We start from the raw sequence: 18,801 nt of genomic DNA on the forward strand, positions 1-18,801 counted from the left end.
TTTTTGTTGCTTATCTGTGAGATTGGCAAAGATATAAAAGATTAACACAATGTTACCAAGGCTGTGGGGAAACAGGCACTCTCTTGTACTTACTGGTGGGAATGTAAATTTTTGGGGACTTTACAGAGGAGAGTTGAGCAATATGTATCAAAATGAAAAATAAACATATTTTATGAGGCAGCAGTGTTCTGAGAATTTACCCCAAAGGAGATAGAAAATTATACAAATGCTTTTTAAAAATACATGTAACAATGTTGGTGTCAGCATCATGATAGCAAAAACAACCTAAAATGCTCAACAATAAAATAGTCATGGCAGATACACACAATGGAATACTATACAGCCATTAAAAATTATGACATAGCTCTATACTTAATTGACGTGGAAAGATATCCATGGCACATTATGGAAGGTTATAAAGCATCAATGTATTTTCTCCATTAAATAAGACTTTGCTCCTAAGAAACAGTGTTTTTGGTTTTTTTCTTGGCAGTGAGGTTTCAGGTCATTGCACTTTTTGTTAAAGTTTGAGTAGTTGAATATATTTTACTGAACATGTGTCATTTTATAGAAACAGTAACAAGTAATATGCTGGCAACCCAGATCTCTGAAAAAATAAAGCCCTAAACTTGTAGTATTTGCTAATTTTGATGATATAAATACTCTCAGGGGCTTGCGAAATTCCTGAATATTTAATAATCAGCACTCACTAGCTGGCTTTGACATACCGCTGGCACTGAGCCACCCAGGCACCCCAAAAGGAAGTGCCTCTAAAATTATCCATATTGTACCAGGCCTCACCTATAACTCCCCTCCTCTCTCTCTGTCTCTCTCTCTCTCTACTGCCTTTACGTTCTCATCATTCATTTGCTCCTCAGTTTGCTCTTCTGACACCACTGAAAATATACCAGTAATCACCTGATTGCCAAATCCAACAGACCCTTCTCGGTCCTCAACATACTCAACTTCATTGTTACTAATAATACAATTTGCCCTCTTGTGCTAGGCTTTCTTCTCTTATCCCAAGCAAGAACAAACAAGGTTCATGGCTTACCATGGCCTGCCTAAGACAAGCTGAAAAAGAACGTAAAACTGTGGGAGAGGAAGACGTGGATTGGAGACGGGTCAGGTTATATGTGTTAGTGGCCACATTTTATCTGTCTTGGTAATTTTAGGGCTTAACCAGTGGGTGGAACCCAGCAGGCACACACAAATGTGGCTCACTCTCTGTGACATCTGGGGCAAGACACTTCATCTTTCTGAGCCTCAGTTTCCCCATGTATACAATGAGAGTCATAATAATACCAACCCTAAGGGTTGTTTCAAGAATATCCATGTGCCTGTATATTGTGACCTTTAAAGATTATTCAAACATAGGAAGTAAAAAGGTTTATAATGTTATCTTTGGTATTTCTTCCCAACCTCCCTAAATTAAACTTCCCTTGACCTTATCTCCCTCAAGCTACTATTTCTTTCCTTCCATTTTCCATAAAATTGCCTGCTTTCTCCATTTCTTTCTTTCCCATTTACTCCGCAACTGTCTGTTCCACTGGAACTCCTTTTACCAGGTTCACGAGAGACAAGTAATTTCTAATCTTCATCTTACTTGACCAGCATTTGATACTGGTAAATGTACCTCGATTCTTTCTTTTGTTTTAAACAGTTATCACCAGGGGGCGCCTGGGTGTCTCGGTCAGTTAAGCGTCTGACTCTTGATTTCGGCTCAGGTCATGATCTCAGGGTTGTGGAATTGAGCCCTGCATTGGGCTCCATGCTGGGCATGGAGCCTCCTTAAAATAAAACGAAGAAGAAGAAAAAAAAAAGATTTTATTTATTTATTTGAGAGAGAGCATAAGCGGGGGGAGGGACTGAGGGAGAGGCAGACTCCCTGCTGATCAGGGAGCCCAACTCAGGGCTCGATCCCAGGACCCTGAGATCATGACCTGAGCTGAAGGCAGATACTTAACAGGCTGAGCCACCCGGGCACCCCTCTTTTTAATGCTCAAATTATCCCAGATTTGGCCAATGAGATCTCCTCCAAGCCAGCACCTATGTATTTTTTTACATGACCCCATCACTTCTTTAATGTACCTTTGCTTTCTGGTGAACAAAATTTCCCCAGTTCACATTGAACTGTCCCCACTCCAGCCCTGGAATCAGCCATTTCTCTTCAAAGCCCTGGTTCCTATTGGTAGGAAACAGTATTTCATTACCACAGTCTAGGCACTAGGTATGCTCATTGCTACTGATGCATGTTGCTGTTAGACTTTTTCTGTTGACTGAGCTAGGAAATAATGTACTTTTTTGAAATTGTGAAACTATTAATGGAAATGGATTATAGCAACAACAATAATCATAATAATCCATTAGTCCATAGTGATATTCAGTAGAGAGAGAGGGGGAAAAAAGGGAGAAAGATCTTTTTTTCTAGCAGAATACTAGCTAATAAATATAAAAGGAAGATAGAATAGAAAATCACTATTTTACAACTCCCAGTATAATAATTGATTTTGACATGATTATCAAATGGATGCTAAAACCATTGAGTAAAAAGCTCTTGGGGAACAGGATATTCACACAGTCTCAAATTATCACCCCACAGGTTCCTTGCTCAATTACTAAGGGGAAATGTCCATTTACAATGGGAAAATCTAGCAGTCACTAGGTTAAACAAGTGATTAAACCCAGCATTGTCAATACCAGGACAACCTGACATTGTGCCTCCTGATGTAATAAGAAGTACAGAGCATCATTTATGAAATATTCTTGCCAAAGATGTTTAACCTGAATCTAAATATGAAAATAACAGTTAGACAAGCCTAGACTGTGAGACTTCCACCAAGTTAACTGGCCTGGACTCTTCAAAAAGCCACTATCATGAAATACAAAAGAAGGTAAAGGAATTGTTCTAGATTGAAAAAGAACCATGAGCTCTAGCAATCAAATACAATGTGCCAACCTTGAATGGATTCTGAATTAGGGGGTGGAGGATCATAAAGAGCTATGAAAGACATTTTTGGAATAACTGGGTAAATTTGAATTTATACTATATTATTAGATGACATTATTAAATTAATACTGATTTCTTAGATGTGACAATGTGGAAGACTTCTTTTTCTTAGGAGATGCATGGTGAAGTGTTTAGGAGTGAAGTGTCCTCATATTTGTAGCTTACTTTCAAATGACTCAGCAGAGTGTGTGTGTGTGTGTGTGTGTGTGTGTGTGTGTGTGTCTGGAGAGAACAAATAATGGGAAATTAGTAACCGTTTGTGAATCTAAGTGTAAGATGAGTGACTACTTGTTGTACTATTCTTCTAACTCTTCTGTAGGCTTGAAAGTTTTCACAATCAAAGTTAGAAAAACACTTCTTTTTAAAGCCTTTAAAAATATATGGTGAGATTCAACAAGTGGTACTGGGGCAATTGGATATACACATGCAAAAAGATAAAATTAGACCCTTATTTCGTACAATACACAAAAGTTATCTAAAAATGGATAAGAGGCCTAAGTGTAAGAGCTAAAACTATAAAACTTACAAAAGAAAATGTAGAAGAAAACCGTTGAGACCTTGGTAAAGCAATGATTTCTTGGGTACAACAACAAAAGCGTGATCCATAAAACAACAAAAAAATTGACAAACTGGACTTCATAGAAATTAAAAACTTTTGTACTTCAAGAGACATCATTATGAAGATAAAAAGACAACTCATAAACTGGGAGAAAATATATGCAAATTACATATCTGATAAAGGACTTGTATCCAGAATATACAACTCTTAAAATTCAATAACAACAACACAGACAACCCAATTTAACAATGGGAAGGGATTTGAATAGACATTTCACCAAAGAAAATATATGAATAGTTAATAAGCGTGTGAGAAGATGCTCAATATCATTAATCATAGGGAAATGCAAATTAGAACCACAATGAGATACCACCACGCACCCACTAGAATGGTTGTAATAAAAAAGATAGACAGTATATGTTGGCAAAGATGTCGAGAAACAGGAACCCTTATATGTTTCTGGTGGGAATGTAGAGTGGTACAGACACTTTGGAGAACAGTTTAGGGGGAGGGAGTTAAGATGGTGGAGAAGTAGGGGGACCCTAAGCTTTCCTTGTCCCTATAACACAGCCATATTGAGGTCAGATCACTTGGAACACCCAGGAAATTGATCTGAGGACTAGGAGAAGGATCTCCACGGTTGGAGGGAGACAGCAGGGCAGGTGCAAGGCTTATTTTAACAGACACTTTGGAGAACAGTTTAACAGTTTCTTAATAAGTTAAACATAAATTTATCATACATACCACCAATTCCACTCCCAATTGAAATGAAAACATATATCTACACAAAGACTTGCACATAAGTGTTCATAGCTTGTCTATTCTGCTCTATTCTATTTGGTTATTCATAATAACCAGAAAGTGAGAACAACTCAAATTTCCATCAACTAGTGTATGGGTAAAAAAATGTAGTATGTCCATATAATAGAATACTATTCAAGGATTTTAAAAGGAATGAAATACTGATACATGCTACAACATGAATGAGCCTCAAAAATATTATGCTCAGCAATCGTGCTCATAGGTATTGAGCCAATTGAGTTGAAAACTGATGTCCACACAAAAACCTGCACACAAATGTTTATAGCAGCTTTTTTTTTTCATAATGGCCAAGATTTAGAAGCAACCAAGATGTCCATCAATGGTAAATGGATAAGTAAACTGTTATATCTATACAGTGGAATATTATTCAGCAATAAAAAATGATCTATCCTGTATTGTAGGATTGAAATTAGCTAAGAGGTTAGAACTTAAATATTCTCACCAAAAAAAAGATAAGTATGTGAGATGATAGATGTGTTAATTAGATGGGGGCACTCCTTTCACAAGGTGTATGTGTATCCAATCACCACAATGTCCACTTTAAATATCTTACAATTTTGTATGTCAGTTACACCTCAGTAAAGCTGAAATTTTAAAAAGTGAGCTATCGAGCCACAAAAAGAAATGGAGAAATTTTAAATGCATATTGTTAAGTGAAAGAAGCCAACCTGAAAAGACTACATACTGTATGACTTCAACTATCTGACATTCTGAAAAAGGCAAAACTATAGAGACAGTAAAAAAAAAATCAGTGATTACCAGGGGGTTGGAGAGGAGAGGAGGAATACTTAGGCAGAGCACAGGGGATTTTTAGGGCAGTGAAACTATTCTGTATGATTCTGTAATTGTGGCTACATGACATCATATATTTGTCAAAACTCATACAACACTAAGAGTGAACCCTAATGTAAGCTATGGACTTTAATAATAATATATCAGTATTGCAACAAATGTACCAGGCTAATGCAAGATGTTAATAGGGGAAACTATATGTGGGGGAGAGGGTATATGGAAACTCTCTGTTCTATCTGTTCAGTTTTTCTGTAAATCTAAAACTGTCCTAGAAAGCTCTATTAATTTTAAAAATTATCTTAAGTAGGGGCACTTGGGTGACTCAATCAGTTGAGCATCCAACTCTTGGTTTCAGCTCAGGTCATGATCTCAGGGTTGTGAGATTGAGCCCCACATCAGGCTCCGCGCTCAGCAGGGAGTCTGCTGGAAATTCTCTCTCTCTCCCTCTTCCCCTCCCCCGGCTCATGCATTCTCCCCCCCCCTCAAAATAAATAAATCTTTTAAAAAAGAAAAAATATGCTAAGTAAAAGAAGCCAGATAGAAAAGACCACATAAGATATAATTCCATTTATATGAAATGTTCAGAAAGACAAATCTATACAGACAGTAGATTAGTAGTTTCCTGGCTCTGGGGGTAAGAATAGGGATTAACTGTAACAGGTATGAGGACTCTTACTGGAGGGATAAAAATGTTCTAAAACTAAATTATGGTGATGGCTGCCTAACTCAGTAAATTTATTAAAAATCATTGAATTGTATACTTAATATGGATAAATTTTATGGTATCTAAATCATATCTTAATAAAGCTGCAAAAAAATTCCTTTGATCCCACCTTTAAAAATTGTCTGTTACACATTAGTTCCTTGTAACTGTGAATCATATAAATAATGTGTAGTGGGATCCCATGTTCGTTGATCAGAAAACTTAATATTGTTAAGATGGCAACACTGCCAAGTTGATCTACAGATTCAACACAGTCCCTACAAAATCCTAGCTGGCTTTTTGTAGAAATTGACAAGCTGATCCTAAAATACATATGGAAATGCAGGGGACCTACAGAAAGCCAAAACAATCTTGAGAAAGAACAAAGTTGGAGGACTCACACTGTAATCAAGACAGTGTGGTGCTGGCATAAGGTTAGACATATAGATCAATGGAATAGAATTGAGAGTCCAGAAATAAACCCTCACATTTATGGTCAATTGATTTTTGACAAAGGTACTAAGACAATTCAATAGGGAAAGAATAGTCTTTTCAACAAATGGTGCTGGGACAACCGGATCCACATGCAAAAGAATGAATTTGGACCTCTACTTCCTACCATACATAACAGTTTAAAATAGATCATAGACCTAAATGTAAGAGCTAAAATTATAAAACTCTTAGAAGAAAGCATTGGAGTAAATCATCATAACCTTGGCTTTGGCAAAGCCTTCTTAGATATATCACCAAAAGCACAAGCAACAAAAGAAAAAAATAAATAGATTGGACCTCATCAAGATTAAGTCCTCCGGGGCTTCAAAGAACACCATCAAGAAAGTGAAAAGACAGCCAATAGAATGAGAGAAAACATTTCCAAATCATACACAGGCATACCTTGAAGGTATTGCAGGTTCTGTTCTAGACCACTGCAGTAATGCAAATATCACAATAAAGGGAGTCAAATGAATTTTTTTGGTTTCCCAGTGCATATAAAATGTATGTTTATACTGTAGTCTTCCAAGTTTGCAATAACAAATTATGTCTAAAAAAATGTATATATTTAATTTAAAAACACTTTATTGCTAAAAAATTCTAACCATCATCTGAGCTTTCAGTGAGTCATACTCTTTTTTGCCAGTGGAGGGTTTTGCCTCAGTGTCGATGGCTGCCAACTGATCGGGGTGGTGGCTGCTGAAGGTTGGGGTGGCCGTGGCAGTTTCTTAAAAGAAGACAATGATGAAGTTTGCCACACAATATGGGCTCTTCCTTTCAACGATTTCTCTAGCACGTGAGGCTGTTTGATAGCATTTTACCCATAGTAGAACTTGTTTCAAAATTAGTGTCAATCCTGTCAAACCCTGCCGCTGCTTTATCAACTAAGTTGATGTAATATTCTAAATCTTTTGTTGCCATTTCAACAGTCTTCACAGCATCTTCACCAGGAGTAGATTCCATCGCAAGGAACCACTTTCTATGCTCATCCATAAGAAGCAATTCCTTGTCCATAAGTTTTATCACGAGATTGTGGCAATTCAGTCGCATCTTCAGGCTCCACTTCTAATTCTAGTTCTCTTGCTGTTTCCACCATAAACCTTCAATTTGTTTTAAAAAAAGGCATTATCTGTGGAGCACAGTAAAGTAAAGTGCAATAAAACGGATGTGCCTGTATCTGATCAGAGGTTTGTGTCCAGAATATATAAAGAACTCTTCCAACTCAGCAATAAAAAGACAAATAGCCCAGTTAAAATATGGGCAAAGGACTTGAATAGATCCTTATACCAAGAAGATGTACAAATGGCCAATGAGCACATGGAAAGATGTTCAACATCATTGGTCATTAGGGAAGCGCAGAGCAAAACTACAGTAAGATACCACTTCACACCCACCAGGATGGCTAGAATCAACTAGACAGATGATGCCAAATGCACGTGAGGACAGGCAAAATTATAACCCTCACACACTGCTAGTGGGAATGTAAAATGGTACAGCACTTTGGAAAACAATCTGGCGGTTCCTCAAAAGCAAACCATATAACTGCAGATGCACACCATTATCCATTTGATGTTCTTAGGAAGAGCAAGAAGGCCATTGTGGCCAGAACAAAGTCAGTAATAGGGACAGGGGCAGGAGAGGACAGAGGAATTGATAAGGGCCATGTCATGCAAGGCCTTGCGGACCATGGTAGGACTTTGGATTTTATTGTGAATGCAATGGAATTATGATCAGGAGCTCTTGGGTCTTAGTGAGATTGTAGTATCCATTGTAAGGAGTGAGAAAGAGACAGCTAGAGGGAAGTAAATTATTACTGAGCAGCCTTGAAGACCCACCTGTGATTGGGAACCATAAATGTGTAATGGGGTACCCCTGCAGTTACATGGTTTGTTCCAATAGCACTTGACCATCCTAGCTTTGGGAACAGAAAAAACAGGTGGCCAGACTGACTTAAGGTTGGGATTTGAGGTTCAGATGCCAGGAGGAAACTGGCCGGTAAACTAACTCATAAGCAAGTACTAAGGTAGGTTCTTAACAGAGAAAAATCACATTTTCAGGAGTCTTTGAAAAAGGAAGTACTGTATTTCTGCCATCTTTCGCTGCTTTGCTGTAAGCAATTTAGAAGCAATTAATTTAGTGAAAGAAGCATTGAGAGGAGACTTAAATATGAGCCTCAGCTCTCCCAGTGACTGTGACACCAAGGATAAATTCTCAAAGCTGACAGCTGTGAGAGAAGGCTAAAGAAATTATCTTTCTGGCTGCTTGTTAAATCATGCCAAGAAATTAGCTTTATGCCATAAAATAAAACTCTTCAACCTCTCTTGGCAACAATTCTTCCAGATTTCCTCTGTGCTACCAAATTTCTCCCGATGCAGTTCAGCTCATTTTCCTTGTGCCAGGGATGACCTATACAACATCCCTTCATGGAATAAACGATAGTTTAAGTCAGATCCTACCCCTCCTCTGCTCACAACCCTCCAAAGGCTTCCTATCTCACTAAGGATAAAGGCCACACTCTTTGTGACGGCCCCTGTGATTTGGTCCCATCAGAACTCATCTTGTACTGCTCTCCTTCATTAACTGTGTTCCAGCCACACTGGCCTTTCAGCTTCTCAAATAGGCCAAGGAAGTTCTTTCCTGCCTCAGAGCTTTTGCAATGCTGTTCTCTCTGCCTGGAAGACTTCTCCATCTCAGTATGGGTGAGTTTCTTTTCACTTTTCAGGTCTTTGTCTAAATATCACCTACTCAGAGAATCTTTCCTGACCAACCTATCTGAAGTAACGCTCACACACACCCTGTTACTCTCTATCACATTACTGTGTGTTATTTTTGTGATGTCACTTGTCACAGGATGTTGTTTTCTTGTTTGTTTTTGTATTTTTCACCTGCTTCCACATAGCCTGCCCCCCCCACACACACACACACTGTGAAGTCCTTGAGAATAGGCTTATCTGTATGATCTGTTCATCTTTATTCCCAGAGTATATATAGAACAGAGTGAGTGCTCAGTACAAATTTATATGTTGAGGGAGGAAGGAAGGGATAGACCTCTTTTGTTACCTGTGCCCAATAAGTAATCATTAAGATTATTTCTCAAACCCTTAGTTATTTGTATTGTCCTCTACTGGACTCTTCCATAGTGGAATAAAATCCTGATTTCCTGACTGATCTTGAATATTAGAGAGAGGATTATCATATTATAGACTTTCAGAGTCAGGAAGAACCAGAAGTCATCTATTCTAACCTCTCTCTCCATGTAGAGACCTTTCTGCAGTATCTATCCCAGGATTCCTTAAGATGTCTCAGTGGCAACTACAGGAAGTAAAGGGGTAGCTAAGTATATAGGGTTCTGGAACCCCCGCCCCCAAGTGTCCACTCACGCTTTAACCAGAGCAGTGTTGATTTTGTTTGTTTTCTATATTGGGATTCCACATAAAATTCATTTAAAAAAAAAAACAGTCTGCTGCTCAAGAGAACTTTAAAAACTACAGATCTGGGGCGCCTGGCTGGCTCAGTCAGTAGAGCATGTGACTCTTGATCTCGGGGTCATGAATTCAAGCCCCACATTTGGCATAGAGCTGACTTTAAAAAAAAAAAAAAAGAGCTACAGATCTAACCTATGCCTGAACATGCATATCTTGATATTCCTTCATGCCATTGTTACATCTCTGTCTTCAATATTTAAAGATGACACAATGGACAGCAATCGCTATTTGTGCATGTGTTTGTCACTACAGAGACAAACGTACCACCAGATGGTTCTTTCTACATTTAAAGCCTGTCCATTGGTTTGAAGCACTAGGTTTTTATTTCATAGCATCAAGATGGTCTGTGCAGTCTCCCGGGAGTCTATCGCTGTGCTGCAGTACTGAGAACCACTTCAAATATGACCTTACAGCTATCTTCCACTCTCCTTGTTTGTCTCACATCGGTGAATTACCTTCTTTGTTTCAGTATTAAATTTCACCCTAGTGATATCCACCCACTTTGCCAATTGATTCAAGTCATTTCAATTTTGTGTCTACCAAACAAAACTGCCACATCTAACTTTATTTTTTGGATATATTTAATGCAAAGCTCCCTATTTTATCACACATTAAAAAAAAAACAAAACAAACTAATGACATGTCTCTAGATCCAGAACCAGCTTCTACCTAAATCCATGCTTTGTTTCTCTATTTGTTTGTTTGTTCGGCGGGGGGGAAAGAGGGGAGCAATGAGTCATGGATCCTTAAAATTTCCTGATTTGGGTACTGATCAGTCCAATTTTAGTGATCTGGCCCAATGTTTTTCTAGTTTATCACATTTGAATTTGTAAATGTATAATCTGAACATTATTTTTCGTTTATTCAAGGTAAAAAATATGAATCCTTTTCTCCATTCTTTAGACATTTCATCATTCCTATAAATTCTTTAAAATAAAAAAAAATGTTTTCTTCAGAGCCTGCCATGTGCTAAGCACTGTGCTAGGTGTTGAAGGTATAAAGATGAGTAAGAGATACAGTCCTTGCTCTCAAAGAGTTTATAAAGTCTAGTGGACGAGACAGGTACAGGAAGTAATCATGTGCAAGCCAGTCTGATAAGTACTGTGGTAGAGGTTTAAATAAACTGCTGGAGTACAAAAAAGGAATCAACTTTCTTTGCCTGCAAAAGGAAGGTGGAACTTCAGGGCCGTCTTCACAGCCAGATCTTAAAGGATGGGTAAGAGGTTGGCAGAGGAGATGGAAGTCATTCAACATCCAAGACTACATACGCGCAAAGCCCCAGAGACTTAGAGAATATACTGTGTTTGGGATAGGGAGAAAAGTTTAATGTGGTTAAATTCTAAGTACTTGAGGGGAATGGTGAGATAAGAGACTTGAGGAAGTAGGCCCGGCCAAGACCATGAAGGGCGTTGTGTACTATGCTAAAGAAAGGGTCTTTTTTCGTATAGGCATGTGGACTCCTTGAGGGGTTTTTAAGCAGGGTAATGACATTGTCAGAATTGTGCTTTAGAAACTTAAAATAAGCAGTGTAAAGTGTATGATAGGGAACACTGGGGGCACCTGGGTGGTTCAGTCATTAAGCAACTGCCTTCGGCTCAGGTCATGGTCCCAGAGTCCTGGGATCGAGTCCCACATTGGGCTCCCTGCTCCGCGGGAAGCCCGCTTCTCCCTCTCCCACTCCCCCCTGCTTGTGTTCCCTCTCTCACTGTGTCTCTCTCTGTCAAATAAATAAATAAAATCTTTAAAAAAAAAAAAAAAGGAAGGGAACACTGGGAGGAATATAGGACCCCTAGAAGCTCTATAGTATGTGGCCAATTCCCTAAGTACCCTCTGATAGAAATCATTTTTGTTTTTCAACTGTAAAAGAGGAATAGCCATTTCTTCCCTTACTTCATATGGAGCTAATGGGAGTAAATGAAATCGTATGTCCTCTGAGCCTCTTAGAAGAAAGCTTCCAGGTTAGGGCTAGGTGGTTGGAAGTTGAGAAAAACATAGTCTATACCATATAATTTCACACTTATTCATGCACATCTTATGGGTTTTTTAAATATGTATTTGTCTTATCTTACAGCTCGATTTGACTCAGTCATAATCTTTTGAAGGGCAGGGTCCAGGACATCTTGCATTGTCCACAACCCTTAGTACAGAGATGGAGCACAGAATGAGTCCTCAGCACCCTCCTGCGGATTGATCGCATACAGTGTCCCCTCTTAGGCAGACTGCCAAGACTGAGGTATCAGAGGAAGGCCGCAGTACTACTGGGGACTAGGAGTAATGTTATATTTCAAGGCTTATTTTCTGGGGGTGGCCAAAATGATTCTGAGTCTTGTTCAGCCAGGCCTACGAGTGCCAGCCAGGCCCCTTTACTCCCTGCCTTGGGCTTGACACCTTCTTATAAATATGAGGTAAATTATGAAAGTTCCCTCTGTATAAAATAGAAATAATTATCATTTTGCTAGGAAGTCACAATCTACAGCTGAAAACTATTGAGTAGAATATATGTATATTATAATTGTGAACAAAATTTCAGAATGTAGCTAGTCATTTGTTTGCAGAAAAGGTGTAAAAAATAGTGTTCCACCTTTTATATTTTGTCTTTTTGATACCATAATTAACGTAGATATAACATGACAACAACCCTAGGTGTTTTCAATCCAAGTTTTGAACAATTTCAGTAATACATGGTAAAATTTGTCAAGGGGCTTAATCCTATAGCCAAAGGACATTTGAGGAGCTCCCATATGTTTTTCTTGGATGTCAAAAAATTACCCTAGATTTGCATCAGCAGAAGCCAGAAAGTCTGAAAAGCATTCCCTGCATTTTTAAAGCAAGCACTCTTCCCTCTCTCCTGATTCGGCAGAGGTTGTGATCAGTTCACTGAGCAGAATGGCATTTCCTCCTATCCACACCTAATATAAACTCCAGCCAATTTAATGGGGTATATTACGTAGGTTGGGGATGCAAGCACATAAAGTCTTTGGCTCCTGAGACACTCATCTTGTGTGCCAAGACCAGGTGCAGAAATACAGATACATATATATTAAGCCTGAGACAGCTGCTTTGCCAGTGCTTTTGTGTTTTTTCTATTTAACTGGGAAAGGTTGAGCAGACACGGTTTCCATCAGTTATTCATAAAATGTTATTTTTCTTGTGGAGGAAGAGAGTACATTGAATTCCTCAACTCAATATTGATGTCTAAACTGTTGAGGCTTTTAAGTTCATTAATTGAGAGCTTAAAGTAAAAAGTAATTTTTTTGATTAACCAGAATGCTCAGGAATGGAATGTTCTGGTTAATGGACTTTTCTGGTTTAGGGAACAGTTGCACCAGACTTTTTATTTGTTTTAGACATATTCTTTAACCTTTTAAAAAAAATGTGCCTATAGCTTTCTGCCTTAGTAAGCACAGTAGACCAGACCTGATTGAATCTTGCTACTATCACTTAGAGTTACACAGTGTTTCTGCAAACCCTTGACTCTAATTGGATAAGATCACCAAAAGTCCTGGATATTGACTAAATCTGGACTGAACCTGGGGTATACACTGGGAAATTTGGGAAATTGTTTGGTTTCTTCTCATTTACTTCCTTCCCTAAAAGCAGAGTGATATAAAAGAAAAATTCACTAGCCAAGTGAAGACGTTGACTTGCTAATCTATACTTGACTGAATAAAACCATAGTTTAGAACATGAAAATTCTATGTCATCAGAGAAAAATGTGCTAAAAAGCTTAGATCCAAAAAATGAGACTTTGCGTGTCCAAAGGAAACAACAGTAGATTGAGTTCATCTTGACCTGTCGCTTCAATTTATTCCCTAACTGAATTAATCTTACAGCAATTATCAGGGACCTAGTCACTGCTTTGACTCTTCTGTAGTGCAAATGTTAGGTTTTGTTTATAAACTAGCTAAGGTTCTTGGCGGTAAATAGAACTGCTTTATACTTCTCCCATTCGTTTACCTTAGACTATATAGTTATCCAAAGGGAAATATGGTCTGTGAATTCTGAAAGTGGCCTTCCAGCACTTTTCACCATAATGAATTCATAGTCCCTTTTCTTGATTCATTTTCAGGCAAATATTACCATATTTCTATTCTCTCAAGCCTTCATTTGTCTTTAATAGAGACTGCTTATCATGTCAAATGGTATGGAAAGAGTGAGAACTGTGTAGAATTATGCTGCTGTCACATTTATTTTATTTCCTGGATAACATTTTCAGTTTTGTCACACAGTTATTGGATTTGTTTCTATTAACAAGTAGAGCCTTCTTGACCTGATCCTTTTTCACACATATTCCTGTATAACTTCTAAATCCAAAGGTGCTAGGACAGCAGCTAAATTGGGTTTATAGAGGAGAGGACCACCACGAAGTCAGTTGGTACAAATTTGGCCCTGGGTCACTTACTTGCCTTTTGGGGGAGATTTAAAAAAAAAACAAACCCTTTATCCCAAATCCACATAACCTGAAAGTTGAAAAGGATTAAAGTTTGGTGAGATATTGTAGGAGAAACCTGGAGAGAAAAGTTGCTACTAGAAGGATCTGTGGCAGTTCCTTTTTTGACCAAAAAGCTTCTAAATGCAAGTTAGAAAATGGCAAAGGGGAGGGAGGCGAACAGAAAAGGTAGTAAAGTGGTGCACGAAAGATAAGCGAAGAGGTAGGAAGAAACTGACCAGATAGACTAATTTCAGCAACATTATAAATGAAATGGAAACAGGAATAGGCATGAAGGAGAGGTGGAAGAAATTATGAAGGAGAGGAGAAGCAACAAATGTTGACAGAAGTATATCATAGCTGTTTACCAAAGTGATTAAGCTTATGTGCAGAAGAGCCAGACTGCCTAAACTCAAATTCAAGATCAACCACTTCCTACCTACGTGACTTTGGACAAGAGACTTAATCTCCCTGTTTTAGTTTCCTCATTTTTAAAATGGAAGTAATAATAGTATCTACCTCACAGGGCTGCTGTGAAAATTGATTGAGTTAACACATTGAAAGCACCTAGGACAGTTCCTGGCACAGGATCATCACTCAATAAATGCTGTCCGTTATTTTTATTATATGCCAACAACAGAGAAAAGCCAAACCATACTACCGGCTGGTTCCAAAATAGCTATAATGAAAGTAAAGAATTATAAGAGTTATGCTAACACTAAAAGAGAAAATAGGAAAGGGCCAAATAAGTAAACACTGGAAATCTATGATGCTGAATTTTGATGCCAGGACTGAACAAAAAAAAATGTTGCAAAATCTTTGCCAGTAACAATGCAGCTGTTGAACAGTGCAGGTATCTGGCTCTGCCTGGGTGAGGTAGCCACCTGATGTTTTAAAAAAATGTCTTAATGTCATTCAAGATCCAAGCATCCCTGATCTGTGGCCTAATGGACATAAAAACAGCAAATACATGTGAGTAAATGCAGTTGACTGGGCCCTGTGCTTTTTCTTAAAAATTGACTTTGTGGTTTATAGTTCACCAGGGCATTTAAGAAGCTAAATGTTTCTGGTAAAGAAAAAAAATATTGCCTGGGGCACCTGGCTGGCTCAGTTGGTAGAGCATATGACTCTTGGTCTCAGGGTCATGAGTTCAAGCCCCACATTGGGTGTAGAGCTTACTTTTTAAAAAATTTCCTAACCACAGTGCTGCAGACACATTTCTCAGAGTTTTCAGACGTATGTTTGCTGAACCTGATCTATCCTCTGAATACATTTATGTTGATGATGTGAAAGAGAAATGCCCTGCACGATGAGGAAATGATTTTATTCAGCTATTGCAATAGGGAGAACATTTATGAATAAGGAATATCTCAAAGAAAAGTAAGGGAGCCTGGGGCTTTACAGAGACAGGTAAATAAGGGAGTCATCTGCAAGTCTTGTGGGAGTCATTGGGAAAGATGGAGATGGGTATTATTTTAAAGTAATATGCTGGGGTAGGATGGTACCTTGCAATTCACCTTTTCCTGGAAAACAAAAGGGGCCAAGGTTCTTAAACATTACTGCTTTCTGGGGCGCACAGGGCTCAGATAAACTTCAACAATGTCATTTTCCCCTTTTGTTCAGGACAAGTATTATCGCCAAGCAACTCAGAGGTAATGGTAAACCTCCTGAGTATGCTGAAGCAGGGTCTAAGAAATAGTCTCTTGAGCACTCTTAGCTCCTCCTTTAAAACCAGTTGAACAATCTGTTGAGAGGTAGTGGCAAAAGTCAGTTGTTGTAGGGTTTGGAGTTCAGACATCTTTAAAGAGGGAAGACTAAAATGGAAAAAAAAAAATAATATAAAAGATTATATTACAGAAAAGAACCAGCCAAGAATTGAACCCTGAAGGTAACCAGTCAAGTGGATTCTAATACATCGATGGAGGAAAATCTGTTTTGCAGCACCACTCATGGAGCAAAGATGTCAGTGTTCTTGGTGACACTGTCCGTAGTCTAGGTTACCTCTCATAGAAGGACATGCATGACCTGAGCATTTCCTCAGACACCCTTCGTGTTCTAGGTGGCAGCTTGTTCAAGGAGAATTCCAGTCATACATGGTCTGCTGTGGTGACCAGTTCTTTCAGATTTATATTGAGTCATTGGGCTTTAGCTTGCAGGACTGCTTCAGATCCCAGAGAAAAGACGAAGCTATAAGGCAACACAGGGTCCTGATAGGGACTTGGGCAGTCAAGTTTTAGTCCTTGGTGACTCCAAGTCAGGTGAGAGGAAGAAAAATTGGAAAAGTTCATTTGGAGGATATTAGCCAGATATTGAAGAACACTGGAAGAATAGAAAATTTGGTAAGGATCAACAATTTGGGCAGGGTAACAAGGTCCAGTCCAGTTTCCAAGTAGATACCAAAACTGGTTCTTCCGCATGGGGAAGTCAATTATATCTCTACCAGAGAAGACAAAGTTTGCATACTCATCAGTAACCTGCAGTTTATGAAGAGATGATAGCTCAAAGACAATAACTAGATTCTGAATACCTGGAATGGTGTACTATAGATGACACAGAGTTTTCCTTTAAAACACAAGATTTCTCTGAACAGTCATGTCCCTTTCTATCAAAGATAATCTCAAAGAAAGATTATTCTTGAACTCAAAATAAGGTATCTGGTCCCACAAGCCACAAAAGAAAAAAATAAATAAATTGAAGTTCACCAAAATTTAAAACTTTTGTGTATCAAAGTACGTTAGCAAGAAAGTGAAAAGACAACCTACAAAATGGGAGAAAATATTTGCAAATCATATTTCTGATAAGCGTCTGGTATCCAGAATATATAAAGAACTCAGACAGCTCAACAACAAAAAGTCCCAATTTAAAAATGAGCAAAGGACTTGAATAGACATTTCTCCAGAGAAGATATACAAATGGCTAACAAGCATACAAAATGATGTTTGACATCATTAGTCATCAGGGAAATGCAAATTAAATTCACAATGAGACACCACTTCATACCCACTAGGCATGGCTAGAATTGAAAAAGCAAAACAGAAAATAACAAGTGTTGATGAGGATGCAGAGGAATTGGAACCCTCGTATACTGCTGGTGGGAATGTAAAATGGTGCAGCTGCCATAGAAAACAGCTTGGCTGTCTTCAAAAGTTAAACATAGAATTACCATTATGTCCTAGCAATTTCACTCCTGAGTATATATCCAAATAAATTGAGAAAAGGTACTCAAACACTTGTACACACATGTTCATAGCAGCACTATTCACAAAAGCCAAGAGGTAGAAACAACCCAAATGTCCATCAGCAGATGAATGTATAAACAAAATGGGGTATGGCCATACAATGGAATATTACTCGGCCATAAAAAGGAATGAAGCACTGACACATGCTACAACATGGATGAACCCCAAAAACATTATGCCAAGAGAAAGAAGCCAGACAGAAAAGATCACATAGGGTATGATGTCGCTTGCAGGAAATATCCGGAATAGGTAAATCTATAGGGACAGAATACAGACTGAAGGTTGTCAGGGGCCAGCAGGAGGGAGAAACAGGGAATGACTGCTTAATTAGTGCAGGGTTTTCTTTTGAAGTGTGAAAATGTTTTGGAACTAAATTGAGGTGGAAGTTGTGCGATATTAGGAATGTACTAAATGCCACTGAGTTATAGAGTTTAAAGTGGTTATTTTAATATTATGTACATTTTACCTCAATAACAAATACTTAAAAATAAATATTGGCCTCATCAGATTTAGCCTGATTATTTACCTAGGTGCAGCAAGAATGGTAATTTACCATTTGGACCTTCTTAAGCTTGTTTTGCTGGAAGTTTTCATAAGAAATCTCACTTGGAAATTTTAAAAGCCTGTTAAAGCTAGGAAGCCAAGCTAAGGAGATTTTATCTGCAGTGTTTATGAATTTGGGACAATTCCTCTCTTCTTGGGGTCTCCAAGATATCCTAAGCTTCCAGGGCTTGCCAGGAAGTAACCTTCCTTACTCGCTTGTAAGACTGGGAACTCTGTAAGCCAGGTACCAGGTACCAGGCTAGTTTTCCCAAGAGGGCTTTGTATGCATTGCTCAATAAAGTCAACCTTAACTTCCTTAAAAGTGTTTGATCATATCTGATTCAGTGAGCATCATTGACCAATATGACATTCCAGGCAAGGCGTTGGTTATATAACCAATGTTTCCAGTCACGTCCTGATAACAGGTAGGACAGATAATTCTTATTGAACCTATACAAATAATTATATTACTATGGAAATCAGAATGCTCGACAAGAGTTTCTGAATCCTGGAGGGCTCAGGCAGGGGCAATGAGGTATCATTTACAAGTGTGTCATTTCTGTTTGCAAAAAGCCTGGTTTACTAAATTATTGTGAGTTATAGCTAGCATAAGAAAAAAGAGAAATGAGTCCCTTATACATCCGGAAATCAGAACATTAAAACATCAGCAATAGTCTTTGTTTTAATTGAAACATAATTAACATATGATGTTACATTAGTTTCAGGT

The 18,801-nt window shown here is 38.3% G+C and overlaps 1 protein-coding gene across 3 annotated transcripts in view; it reads left to right on the forward strand.

The window, feature by feature from the left end:
- The window catches only part of HDAC8 (histone deacetylase 8), a 212,805-nt gene that overhangs the window by 36,633 nt on the left and 157,371 nt on the right, over positions 1-18,801 (forward strand). For 2 of the 3 annotated variants that reach the window (XM_032399146.1, XM_032399148.1), the window contains exon 5: positions 8,970-9,077. The exons of the other annotated variant lie outside the window; for it this stretch is intronic. In XM_032399146.1, the coding sequence (XP_032255037.1) occupies positions 8,970-9,077 (108 nt within the window). The remainder of the gene's footprint in view (positions 1-8,969; positions 9,078-18,801) is intronic. 3 annotated transcript variants of the gene reach the window in all.

This window comes from Phoca vitulina, unplaced genomic scaffold (assembly GCF_004348235.1).
Source record: "Phoca vitulina isolate PV1807 unplaced genomic scaffold, GSC_HSeal_1.0 scaffold131, whole genome shotgun sequence".
Taxonomy (NCBI): Eukaryota; Metazoa; Chordata; class Mammalia; order Carnivora; family Phocidae; genus Phoca; species Phoca vitulina.